This window comes from Dendrobium catenatum, unplaced genomic scaffold (genome assembly GCF_001605985.2).
Source record: "Dendrobium catenatum unplaced genomic scaffold, ASM160598v2 original_scaffold_59640, whole genome shotgun sequence".
Taxonomy (NCBI): Eukaryota; Viridiplantae; Streptophyta; class Magnoliopsida; order Asparagales; family Orchidaceae; genus Dendrobium; species Dendrobium catenatum.
In genome coordinates, this window is record NW_021378092.1 from 504,553 (window position 1) to 518,648 (window position 14,096).

Below are 14,096 nucleotides of genomic sequence, written 5' to 3' on the forward strand. Positions count from 1 at the left end.
CCGAGTTATTTTCCCCCATTTATCGCGGGTGCCGAAGTGGGTGTTTTTCTAAGGTGCTGTAAGTCGTTCGCGGAAGTAATGTTAGTGGAAGACCTGGTACAGCGTGTCTCCACGTGGAAAATTATAATTGGGCTATCACGTGGCAAGGCCAAAGTCGCATTCCCGGCAGGCCGAGCACGCCGTGGCTGACGTGGTATGATGTAAAGATCTGGACCCCACACATTAACTCATTTCCACCGTCCGATGTGGCATCGTTCGTCGGAATGGAAAGCGACGCTTGGATTGAATTTGACGTGGCCGTTTTTTATTTTACTGCTGACGGAGCATCTGAGATCCCGAACCACGGCAAAAATAAAAAACAGGCTTTTGAACTTATCCAAAACAGGTTTGTCCTCTTTTTAGGAAGTGTGGCAATGTTTTATTGGTTCTAAAGCTGTTCAGCGCCGGGGAAGGGCCACTAATGAGAAATTGGCGTGGAGAGAACTCACGAAAGTATACTCATTCTTTATTTCTCTCTTTCATTGTAAGCATTTTTCTCATGGAAAGGTAAATACATCTCATCTCTCTCTCTCTCTAAAATAAAAATATTTAAAATGTCATTTTTTATTATTTTTCATACTTTTTTATTCTACATTTTTTTTCATTCAAATATGTCTAATTTGCTATCCCCCAATTTGCAAATCATGTCATGTGATTTGTTTGAATACTATATCTGATATTTCTATATAATAACACGACACCTCCTCATCTTGAAAAGTCTCTTTTATGGCACGCTCATTTCTTGCATCATAATATAGTGTTCGCATATATTTCCTCTCATTATCTTCTCATATTTTTTAGTCAATCATCGCTATAATAATCTAATAAATATAGGTTCATGATCTGATGGCTTTATAATTTCCTAAGATCATAATTAAATTAAAATTGATGCATCGCCAAAAATGATCGTGATTCGACACGAATTTTAAGGCATAACTAAATTGGAAACTTTCAAAATTAAATAATGCTGCTAGGTATCATAGTTATAGTTGAACTGAACGTTTCGGCAAGACGGACCCAATGACACCAAAATCGTTACAATATGAGTTCAAATGAGCTCAAATCAAGGGAATGAAATATATTGAGAAGCTTCAGAGATTTATATGAATGACCAATTCTTCAAATATGACATGATTATAGCCAAATCGAGCGGCTCAATGAGATGAATCCAACGAGCTCAAGATTACTTAATTTTGACATCATTAAGAATTTTTAATGCTTGACGAAAGCTTTACGATCAAAAGAATTGGATGTTTAATGAAGCACTCTGATATTATCCTAGATTTATACATATTTATAGAGCATGACACTCACAAAAAATTTATACATAGAGCCTCATTCTTTACATGAAAGGGGAGAAGGAATGATAGAAAACTAGAAAGAACTCTCTTGCATTTTCCTACCATCTTACTGATGACCACCACTAGCTATTGTCACCAATAACCACCATCACCATTGAGGATCAACATAATACGTCTTTACCATCGATAGAGTATTGACAAGATTTAATTGTGCTGCTAGGTATCAAAGTTCATCTATGGACATCTATTTTCTATAATTCCTACTAAAAAATGTCAACCCTATTATTGAATGTTAACTTTCATACTTGATTTTTGTACTATTCCTCTCTTCAATAGTGGAGAAAGAAGCGTCTTTGTATCACTTATTATTTAGTATATTTTATAACTAGGTCAGGCCTCATGATTTTTTGTTTTTTGAGTTTTATACTTAAAAAATTCTCTAGTCTTTTTACCTTCACGTGAGATATAAAACATACACTCTACCGACTCAACTTTTTCTAGCACACAAAAACAATAAATTTAAATAAGAGCCTTAATATTACCTATTATGTTGCTATCTAAAACAATAATAAGGTAAAGGAGCAAGATAATTTTTTATAACTTATTCACAATAAATTTTTATAGAGGTTTAAGTTATTTTTTTCTTAGAAAAAAATCATATTTAGTGCAACTTGAAATTTAAATACTTTTATTTAGGGTCCAAATATTTTCATTTATTTTTTTTAAAAAAATATTTTTTAATTAAAAATATATTTATTATCTTAAATATGTGATTTTTTTATCTATTTTTTAAATTAAATATCACATAATTTGATTAATTTTATAGTTTAAGAAAATAAGGTTGACCATAACCAAAGGTGTTCGTGAACCAAACAAATATATTACATCTTTAGTGCAAGTCAAATAGCAAATGAATTGGCTCATAATGATAGTGAGATTAGTTGAAAACAAGCGCATAGTATGCCGCTTAATGTTATGAATTGGCCTTTGCGGGTCCTATTATGAATGTCAATGTGGAGTATGCTATGTGTATGGCTATTCTTTATGGCTTACAATTGTGCATTCCGCTTAATGTTACTACCTTGATTATTGAGGTCAATTCGGGTGTTAACATCTCCTATTTACAATTTATGGAGGAAAGGTGATGTAACCCGAGCATTTTTTATGTTGTTAGGGATATTAAAAAGCTTCAGGTCTTCATGAATTCGTCCTTTACTGTGATTGCCAAGCCTGCGAATGCTGCATCTACTAACTTTGATTGTAACCTGGATGGTTTTACTGACTTTGGTGTTTCTTCTATCCCTTTTCTTCTTAAAGGTTTGTTGCATCTTGATCAGCTGGGTATTCCTTATGTTTCTAGGTAATTTGGTGCTTTGTTTTTTCATGGTTTGGTCCTCTGTTTTAGTTGGTGCTGAGGCTGTTGCCTTCTAGATCCCCTTTTGGGGGTCGTCTCTTTTTATGGCTTCTCCCAGGTGTGATTCCTTACTCTTTTGTTTATGGTTGTGCCTTTGGTTTCTAAGGGTTATTGTGGGTGTTTTGCTGGGCTGGTTAGAATTTTCGCCTCTCAAGTTGGGGATGATGTCTTCTGCTCTGGGTATCAGGGTATTTCTGCTAGGTGGTGATGTGCTGGGTGCCCTAATTCTTATGTTTGGTTTTTGGGCTTTATGGTTTGGGTCAATTTTACTTTGATCTCTGTTATTGACTGTTTTGCCTTTCAGGTTATGCTTAACACTGATGCTTTCCATGGCTTCCCTGGTGATCTGTGTTTCCAATGCTTCTATTTAGCTTCCAGTGCTTTCAGTCGGATGGTGGTCAATGTAATTGAGTCGGAGTTTGTTGACCCCTTACTCATTTTTTTTCCTTTTTTCTCTGAGAAATTTTGCACTGAAAGCAAAAATTAATTTTTCCACAACTTTACAACCATCATTATAAAAAATTACAACTATCTCAAACAAACAGTATGATAATAAAACTTTGTTTGAGATAATTTTATAATTGCTTTCAACAACTTTGTAATATATTTTTTTTTTTAAATAAAAAAATAATAAAAACTACTCCAAACAAAACTTAAAATGGGGTACCAACCCAATAGTTGTGTTTTCAGGCAATTTAACGTTTGAACACATCCTTGCATAGGAAATTTTATTATTTGCGGACTCCAGATCACTGAACGACGTTCGGAGACAAACTAAACTGCACTGCATCACTTTTTTTTTGCTCGATACCGGTGTTCATTACCGCTATGTAGCGGATGACATTGCACGTTCTAATTGATCTTCAGACCGTCCGATGCCCGCACAGAATAATTTTTCCATGCATATAAGTTTTGATATATATATATATATATATATATATACATATTGAGAGTCGTTCGATCCTGTTTGTACACAACTAATATAACCCTATCAATTGAATTTCAGAATCAACGTACCTATATGCAAATATTTTGGTGTAGAGTCTTCTATTCTTTATCTCATTAAAATAACAAGAGATTTGTTTTGAACAGAGAAAAAAAAAAGTCAAATTGATCCTTAAATTATTTATGGATACTATTGCAATATGTGTCCAATTTTAGTTCCTTGACTTCTAAATTTTTATCTAAAATAATCCATTAACTCGAATATGATTTAGAATGATCCAACAAATGGACTATTTTGTATCATATTTAAGAGTTCAGGGATTAAGCTGAACACATTAATAGTATGAGAATAAAATAACCACATACAAATAATTTGGAGATTGTTTTGATCATTTATATTCAAAACAAGTAAACATCAAAGAATTTTCTATTATAATTCTCAACTATTTGTTTGACAAGGAAGAATGGTGTGGCAAAGATGGCCAAGCAAAATAGAGACATTTTGAGACAGATGAAATAATAAAAAAACTTGGGAGAATGAATATTGTACAGTAGAAGACAAGAGAGACTACTCTGCCATTGTTAGTGCAGTGACATCTATAGTTAATCAAAACTCATTCACACAGTTGCACATACAGATCCTGTAAAGCAGGTGGGGGAAAAAGTCCAGTTAATAGAGAAAATAAATAATCAGAGCACATAAACCAGATTTCAAGCAGTGCAGAAATATCAAAGTAGAGAACTGGAATTACTAGTGAAGAAGGGAAAACCTGAGGACCATGAGGAACAGCAGAGTTTTCCTTCATTAATATGCTTGACATCAATCCCAATAAACCATGATCCAGCACTTACATCATCATGAGCGTATGTTCGAAGAATGGATCTGCCACATAGAATATATATATTTTTTGCCAATTATAAAGATACAGTGCAAGTTAACTTGAACATTTGATCCAGATAAACTGGATAGACGTTGATTCATGGTGCTGAAAATTAGATCGAACTGGGCAGTTAAGGGGGTCTTCATATCAATTTGGTTCAACTGATAACTTGGATTTGTAGGAAACTGAGATCAACCAGTAAAAAATTATGTCCAAATCACTGATCCTTCTAAACTGAGAACAGTTGAACCGATTTAATCGAAATTGCAATGGCAAAATGATTTTGAGATTATATATATATATACATTCTCACTTATTAGAAATATTATATCATTTAAATAATTTTAATAATATTTAGATTATTATGTCATTAGCTTTTAGTGATTTATATAATAGATTAAATATTAAGGAGGGAGAAAGATATATGCATAAGTTAACCAAATAAAGAGATATGAGTAGTAAGGATTTAGTTCAAGTGAAGTGTATTAAGGATGAAAATCAAAAAATAATTTTCTTAGAAGATGATATTCAACAAAGGTGGATGAGATATTTTGCTAAACTTTTTAATGAAGATTGTGAAAATAAGATTTTGACTATAGTGACCTTAGCATCCTAAATGAAAATAAATATTTCTGTTTTTATCGTTTGGATTCATGTCGGGTAGGTCGACTATGGAAGCCATACATTTATTCAGAGGTTTGATGGAAAAATATAGAGAAAATAAGGAGGATCTACATATGATATTTATTGATTTAGAAAAAGCATATGATAAAGTTCCAAGAGAAGTGCTATGGAGAGTTCTTGAAAAGAAATGAGTCAATAATGCTTATATTCAAATCATTAAAGATATGTATGCAGGAGCTATTACTTGTGTTCAAACACAAGGTGGTTTGACCAAGTATTTTCCTATTTCGGTTGGGTTACATCAAGGATCAGCCTTAAGCCCATATCTATTTGCTTTAGTCATGGATGTTCTCACTAGACATTTGCAAGATGATGTACCTTGGTGTATGCTTTTTGCTGATGATATTCTTCTTGTTGATAAGACTAGAGAGGGAGTTGAAGGTAAACTTGAATTATGGAGGTTAACCTTAGAGTCTAAAGGTTTTCGCTTGAGTAGACCTAAAACGGAATATATGAAGTGTAATTTTAGTAGTAATAGACCTAGTGAGGGGATTGTAACTTTGGGCGATCAAGACATTAATAAGAGTACACGTTTTAGATATCTTGGATCTATTGTTCAGAGTGATGGTGAAATAGATGGGGATATTATCAGCATAATTCAAGTTGGATGGTTGAAGTGGAGGAATGCATCGGGCTTGTTATGTGATAGAAATGTACCCCTCAAACGTAAGGGAAAATTCTATAAGATGGTAGTGAGGCCTACAATGCTTTATGGTGCCGAATGTTGGCCATTAAAAGAGATGCATAATACTAAGTTAAGTGTGGCAGAGATGAGGATGCTCAGGTGGATGAGTGGCTTTACCCTTAGAGATAGGATACAAAATGAGCGGAAAAGGTTGGAGTAGCTCCAGTAGAAGATAAGATTAGAGAGAGTTGCCTGAGATGGTTTGGTCACATAAAAAGGCGACCTTCCGATGACCCGGTTAGGAGAGTAGAGGTATTAGATTTGACTTGTGTTAAGAAAGGTAGGGGTAAACCTAAAAAGACTTGGTTAGAAAATATTAGGAATGACCTTTCTTTATTAGATTTAAACGAGCATTTGACTTTTAATAGGACACAATGGAGAAAAAAAATTCATGTAGCCGACCCCACGTAGTGGGATAAAGGCTTGATGTTAATGTTGTTGTTGTTGTTAGATTATTATGGTTGAACCTTAATTGAATCACAATTAAACTTTTGGACCTTAAATCTTTCCCTCCATTACTTCAATCTCCTATCCGATTCTAAAAATCTTAAGTTGAATAGCATCAAGGAATGTTAATAGGATTTTACCTGTTTATAGATATAAATTGGGCCAAAGCTCTAGATATGACAAAAATCTCACCAGAAGCATGGCGAAAATACCTACAACAAAGGTTTTATTTTAAAGTCAGTTATCATGAAAATAAACAAACAAGTTAAAGCATTTTGAGCATAGAACAAAACAGCTAAGTCGACATATAAGAACAGTCGATGATAAGAAGTAATAAAAATAATGTGAAACCAACAAAAATGGAAGAATTGAGATTAAACATAGTTACCACACATGCATCATAACGGCAAAAATATCATCCAAAAAAAATGAAAAAACCTAACACGAAAAAAGTACAAATACAGTCCACAGAAAATAGCCAAGTAAACATATATTATAGAGCAATCAGTGATAAGAAGCAAAAAAAAAAAAAAAAAAAGGAAAAAAAAAAAAAAAAAAAAAAAAAAGTGAAAGCAACAGAATTGATAACCAAGAGAATAAATTTAATTATCTTACAGACTTCACAACTGAAAACACCCCAAAAATGCAAGCCTAACATGAAAATAATTACAAATCAAGATCACATAAAATAGGTTGTGGTTTGTTTCATTATTTTTCTTCTCTTTAGGAGAAAGAAAAAACAGACACTATATAGGGGAAAAAAAAAAGAAAAGAGAAATAAAAAATTTTGGCTTAGGTTCCTATTTAAATTAAACAAAATTTTATGTTGAATCTCAGCTTTGTTTGGGGCGACTTTCTTAATGTTTTTTAAAGAAGCTTTCTAGCATAAAAATTTCTAGTTAAAAAAAAAAAAAGAAAACTAAAAAATAATTTTACAAAACAGTAAAAAAACTGTCCCAAATAAAACCTTAATGTCATACAACAAAACAGACAAAGTGGGCTTTCTACTTAATGCATCTCCCCTCACCTAATGGTATCATCTTCCCTCTTGAATCAAGATAATCGCTAACAATTACACAAAACCACATATTGGATTGGAAAAAGAAGCCTCCATAAAACAAGGCTGCATCATCAACAACCCTCAATTTGCAGACAATGAGACAAGTAAACACCTGAAAACCATCAGAAACATTTAGTAGTGAGATTTTTTAAGCAATGGATCTTTAGCTGGTTCGAAGTTGAAGGTCTGGTACTACTCTCCCAAAGCCTACCGATGGGAGAGGCCAAAGCCCAACCTACGTCCTTAACCCTCACATAATAAAAGATGAGAGTGTGAACAGATAGAATAACAAAGGAAGACATTGATAAAAATTTTGAAAAAAAAAAAGGAAGACATAAAGCGAGAGCATACAAGAGAGAGGATGACAGATCCCAAGCGAGGAAGTGAAGAGCAATAAAGTAGGATACCCAGGTGGTTGTTGCTGCTAGTGACTGCTAGCAAGATAAAGAGCAACTGAACGGAGAATGTAATCCACACTTTCATCTTCTCTCTTCCTTCCCCTCTTCCTCCCCTATTTTCCTGCAGTAGCTAGACATCTGCTGAAATACTGGAACGAGAGCTCATAGCGGTAAAGGTACTACCCCATAAATTTCCCTCCCTCCTTCAGCTTTACGATAAAGAAATCTTAAGCCAAATCTGATGGAAATTTATATTTTTAAATTTAAATATGAAATTTAAAAATACTTGCCCCTGTAATAGATTGTTATCCTTATTTTTTAAATAATAGAAATATATCCCATATATTTTAATTTAAGATAAGATGGACACGAAAGGCCAGTTATAATTTTTATTTTAAGATGAAACTTCAGGTTTTACAATTTTCTTGAATCAAGAAACAATAAATAAGGTTCTCTGATCTTGATTTTTTTTTTTAATTTAGTTTTCTCCTTGATCAAGGATAATCTACCTAGTCTTTCCCTGAATTATGTGCAGGTTGTTGGACTTCCAGCAGACCTTGAATATACTACAACAGTTTGGGCGTTGAAAGACCAGAACAAGAAAGAGGGATTCAATAAAGGCTCGATGGTAGTAGCTTTAAGTCAACACACTAAGCTACCATCTTACTGAGTCAAGAAGCAACCATCTTCAGTCCATGTTTAATTCTATGAATGTTTTCATGTTCTCAAATTTGAATCAAAATTTTCATTCTAAAGTTCTGGACAAAAAAGTGAGATACAAGAAGAAATCCGCTGTGAATAGTAGAAAGAACTTGGCATGGAGACATACTATTTAAGTAGACTTTATGTGATAAAACATACATATTGAAAGTGTAATTACTGCAAAAAAGATAGTCAAATGGGGTGTTACAAGGATAAAGGAACATGTCTCAGGATCTCACAAAAACATGACATCATGTGCCAAAGTAACAAAAACTATAAAAGTGGGGATCTGTTCATATGTTCATACATTGACGATGCCGAAGCATCTGGTGCAATGAAAATTCAATGATAGAATTGATGTCGACTCATATTATGGGAGTGAGCGAAATGACAAAGACTCATCCTCATCATTGACATCAATGTCAAGCAGAGGTGCAGGAGGTTCCATGGATCACTACATAGTCAACCTGAAGAATGATAGGAGGGAAGAGGCCATGTGCATCGTAGGAGTTATCCAAAGATTGTTGGGGAGGCACGCAGATGTGCCTACATAGATACAAGGAGATTTTTCTATGGAAAAAACATTCAATTAAATGTAGCAATCTTCCCTTCTTACTATAGTATGATATGTTCCATTGGAATTTATGGTCAAGGCTTGAAATCCCTATCTATGTATGACTTAAGAACATGAGTGTTAAAAGAGGAGTTGAGCAACCCAAAAAAAGCTATAGAGAAAATTAAAAGGACTTCATATCAAACTGGAGCAACAGTCATGTTTGATGGATGGTCTGACATTAGGAGGAAACTAATTAACATATTGATAAATAATCTTACAAAACTATTTTTTTGATGTCTACATAAGCATCTGATCATGTTAAGAATGCAAAGTACATTTTTTGATTGCTTAGAGTGGTTGAGGAGATTAGAGAGCTCTTGGTTATTTAGATTGTAATATATAACACTAATGCTTACAGGACAATTGCGGTAAAATTGATGGAGAAGAGAAAGAACCTATATTGGACACCTTGTGCCACACACTAGATAGGTCTCATTTTTAAAAACTAGGTAATTTGGTACAACATAAGAATGCATTGAGCAAAACAAAGAAAACAAGTAAATTATATTGATACGGAAGTTTTCTAAGAACACCTATGGCTTATTGTAACCAAATTTGCTACAACTTATTTGACACTATAGTGCATGCTGAAGGAGGACATGCAACCTTGGCAGGCTAAGTTTGCTTACTTCCACTCAATGACTCAAATGTTATTGGGCTAGAAAGGCTGAGGGAAAAGAAGTTAGAAAAATTATTATGAATGAGAGATTCTGATTAAGTGGCTCATATGCACTAATCACAACTAGGCCATTGGTTCAAGTTCTGAGAATGGTCGATGGAAAAAAAATGAGTTATGAGTTTTATCTACAATGCACTAAATGAAGAGGAGTTGATTGCCCAAACATTAGGAGAAGCGGAGGCAAGCTATAAGAAAATATGGGATATGATTAACAATATGTGGGATTTATAGCATGTAGTAGGCTACTACCTTACCCTCAATTTCAATATACAGACAATAATTCAACAAATCTTGAGATAAAACTTAGACTGTACCAGTTAGGATAGGCTAGTTGCAGACTCATTTGAAGTTTTGAACTAATATGCAACTTGTACCATTCAAAAAAGAAGAAAGTTTCTTAGGCTTCAATAGGTTAAAGATAGAGTTGCAAAATATTTTCCAATTGATTTTTTCATTTTAATGTCATGAGTTAAATTTAAATGTAGCCTCCAAATTCTAAATTCATAAGTTCTTATGATACTTATTTCTTTTAACATTAGTTGTGGTGGATCCAATTGGTGATGGCACTCCTAAGCTAGTGTTTTGCTGTTATGGTGTTAGAAATTACATTCTCATCATTCAGATGTGAGCACAACTGGAGCATATACAATCAAGTTTACACAAAAAGAAGAAATCGCCTAATCACCTTAAGGATGAACTCCTTGGTGTCCATATATACAACAAGAGACTGAATAATAAAAATTTGAAACGGAAAGAATTGAAGGATGATGAGAATCCACTAATGCGTCAGGTGATGAATGATTTGTGGATAATGAAATTGAATTCACATCATCTGAATTATAATAAGAAGATCTTAATGTTGACTTCTTCGATGATGATAGAAGCAAAATACATGCATCTAACACAAGCTAATAGCAATAAGAATGAAAAAGAAAAGATATACAGAGAAATTTAATTAATTCAAAAGTTTTTAAAATTCAATTAGTATTCCTTATTAATTATTTGTTGTTTAGGAAAATGGAAGTTAATTGAGATTGAAGAAGAAGAATAAAAAGATTGAGAAAACTTGGACTACAATGAGGATAAGACAAGGAAGAAAATTATTTGCTATGATGACAACCCCAATAAAAATCTCCTGAGTGATGACAATGCTGGGAACTTTTGATTTCTAGTTATACTATTAAATTGATGATAAGATGTTCAATGTTAAATAGTAAGAATGAAAGAGTTAACTTTATTGTGATGAACTTACTTAGAATTCTCCCTTCTTTAAAAAAAAAATTAATTGGAGCCATAAAAGCATTAAACAATTCAATGAATCGTCATTAAGAAATAGTCAAACTATGAAAAATCTAAAAATTGTATATATTAGTAGATTTTGATCAATCATTAATCTCTTTAAATTAATCGAGATTAACAGATAATTCATCTCCATATACAAGAAATATTAAAAAAAAAATTCACAAATAGCAAAAAAATGGCATTTCTTCATATTCAAATGCATTTTTTCTACTTGTAAAACCTCAAATCCTCTGCTTAGATGCATCAAATGATCATCTTGTGTTTTGCTAAACTAAAAAAAAATAAAAAATGTCATTAAAGCAAACAAAGAGAACTTTTCAAATGAAAGGTCTCGACCTAGTTCATTATCCTCTTGAAAATACTAGGTCATTAGTCAATTCAAAATGCATCTTTGGTCATTCATAAAATCCATCATTCGATTTAAAGTTATTTTCACTCATCACCATCGTTCATTCTAATTGATTATATACACTCTTCAAATCAATTTTAGAAAATATAATAGAACTATTTAGTATATCTAGCATGTCATTTAAAGACATATTTAATGATGATTTTGTTGATGGCTTTATTTCTATATACATGCTCCAACTACCATATTTCTAAGTGTAAGCAAAAAGGTGTAATAAAAGGATCATAATAAATTAATTCTTAAGTGAATCAATAATGTCTCTTAAGTTCATCATGTTATGCTTGACTTATCCTATAATGTAAAATTAGGCAGTCATGATCCAAAACTAAATCAATAGTTTGTCCTTAGTGGTGGTGATTCTTTAGAAAGTTTATCATAACCAACATCTTTAAAATCTTTTTAATACTTAATTAACATCATCAGAAAAATCAAAACTTTAGACGTCACATTATTCAATTCGATAGTTACAAAGTTATAGATCACACTCTCCTATCAAAACTTTCTCGAAAGCATGTTTATTATGAAAATACAAAGAATTTTTCACTATAATGGGTGCACTAGATTATTGAATGGATTCAAAATTACCTTACTCTTTGCAGATTTCAAAACTACCATTCTCCTATTAGGCTTAAAAGCGTTGCGACATACTATATCAAATTCCTTCAGTTAATAGTCAATTGAATCAGAACTAGAAACCCTTGATACACATTATATGATTGTGATTACACATAATATTTATACAATTCTCACTATCAATTATAAGCTTGCAAAGCTTCTCCTCATGCTTGAAAATAAATTTGAAAAATCATAATTCTCTCTTCCAATCAATTTAGCCTTAGGAGTATCTATATTCAACACATAACATTCAAAGAATTATCAATTTAAGCATCCTCAAACCAGTAAACTATTCATCAAAAACATTAATTTTATGCTTTTCTTCCTTCACAATTATATGCAAATTCCTAATTGGGCCTTAGCATAATAACCCATTTGATGACACTTAAAATGTCTTGACAGAAATTTTAAGACTCAAATGTAGATACAATTAAATTCTTCTTAGTGTTCTTACTAATTTTACGAGCAGTAGACTCAACAAAATAAACTTAGCTGTTTTGACAAAATAATGCATTTCCTGAATATGCTAAAATTTTCTTATACAAAAAAAGTTTAACATTTGTTCCAAGTCTAATGCAAGTTGAAAAGCATGCTCAAGTGATGGAATATTGTGATGTGTCATCTCCCTCTTGATATCAGGTCTCAAATCAAATCTAAACTTAGAGTATGATTTTCAGATCTTCAACAATCAAAATACAATAATTCTTCATATTTATTCATGTATTCAATAATAGTCTTGTTCCCTTGCCTTAATAAATTAAATTCATTAAATAAACAATCACGATATGATGAAGGTAAATATTTTCTTTTAAAAGCTCTTTAATTTCATCACTTGTGGTGGCAAATTTTCTTCATAATCTTTCTTTTTATTTCTCATTCTCCATGCTCATCCAATATATTCTAGCACGATTAGTTAATTTATTTTGAACATTTCTAGTTATTTCATCATCCATGTAAAAAAATTTGAGGTTTATAATTTCCAATAACATTATCATTAAAGACCACGAATTTCCTATCAAAATGATTCCTCTGTCAACTATCAGAATTAACATTCAAAGTGAATAGGTTCAACGTTATGATTGAAATCTACTTCTGATTCACGTGGATGAACTTAATTTCTAATGTGTCGATTCTTGATTTAATGACGATAGTATTTTTACATAGTTGATTTTGTTTGGTCAAATAGTTTGTCAATTGATTTTACAAAGTTGTTAAAATTTCATCACTTTAAAATTTGTTAAATTACCCTGACAAAGTGCCAATTCTGAATAATATGTTAACACAACCTAAAGTTCTAATACAAATGCCTACTTATCTAATAATACGTGATGGATGCTTTTATGCAAAGGAAAATAGAAGATTCACATATATTAGCCAAATACTTCAACAAACACAATTTCTTTAAATAATAGCAAGCAATACTAGCACTTAAGAAAAATAGATGAAGAAAAGATAAAAAATATCTGATAATTGAAAACAAATCAAAGTAATTTCAACAAATCAGATCTCCAACACATCACTTTTTGAACAAAATCAAGAGCAATAAACAAGCAATAATAAATTACGTGATAGAACAATAAGCAAAAACAGCCCAAAAAAAAAAAAGACTTAAGCCGATATGATGAAATAATTTCCCCATAAATTTGGTAATGACACTTGCAGTGCACTCTAAGAAATCACACATCCATTTGGTCTTACAACATTAAAAGTGAAAAGAAAACTTTGTATTAAAACCAAAAGTTTAAAATTAAATATCTATGACTAACTATTTATAAACTCTTCATAACCTAAGCTAGTAGATAAGTTCTCATAAGATCAACTTAATTCAAATTTGAATTATTTCCTAAGATATAAAAGAATTCCAAATGTAATTTTAAATTCCATAATCAGTTGAACAATAGTTGCATGCTATAAATAGA

General features: G+C 31.9%; 1 protein-coding gene across 3 annotated transcripts in view; it reads right to left on the bottom strand.

Annotated features, from left to right (window-relative positions):
- Window positions 1-4,108: 4,108 nt before the first annotated feature.
- LOC110109692 (hydroxyproline O-galactosyltransferase HPGT1) overlaps window positions 4,109-14,096 on the bottom strand; it is a 50,757-nt gene continuing 40,769 nt past the window's right edge. For 2 of the 3 annotated variants that reach the window (XM_020840883.2, XM_020840886.2), the window contains exons 10-12: window positions 6,537-6,608; window positions 4,452-4,582; window positions 4,109-4,340 (exon numbers count right to left, since the gene is read on the bottom strand). In XM_020840883.2, the coding sequence (XP_020696542.1) occupies window positions 4,318-4,340; window positions 4,452-4,582; window positions 6,537-6,608 (226 nt within the window). In that variant the 3' untranslated portion in view covers window positions 4,109-4,317. The remainder of the gene's footprint in view (window positions 4,341-4,451; window positions 4,583-6,536; window positions 6,609-14,096) is intronic. The other variant, XM_020840884.1, reaches the window with a different exon arrangement.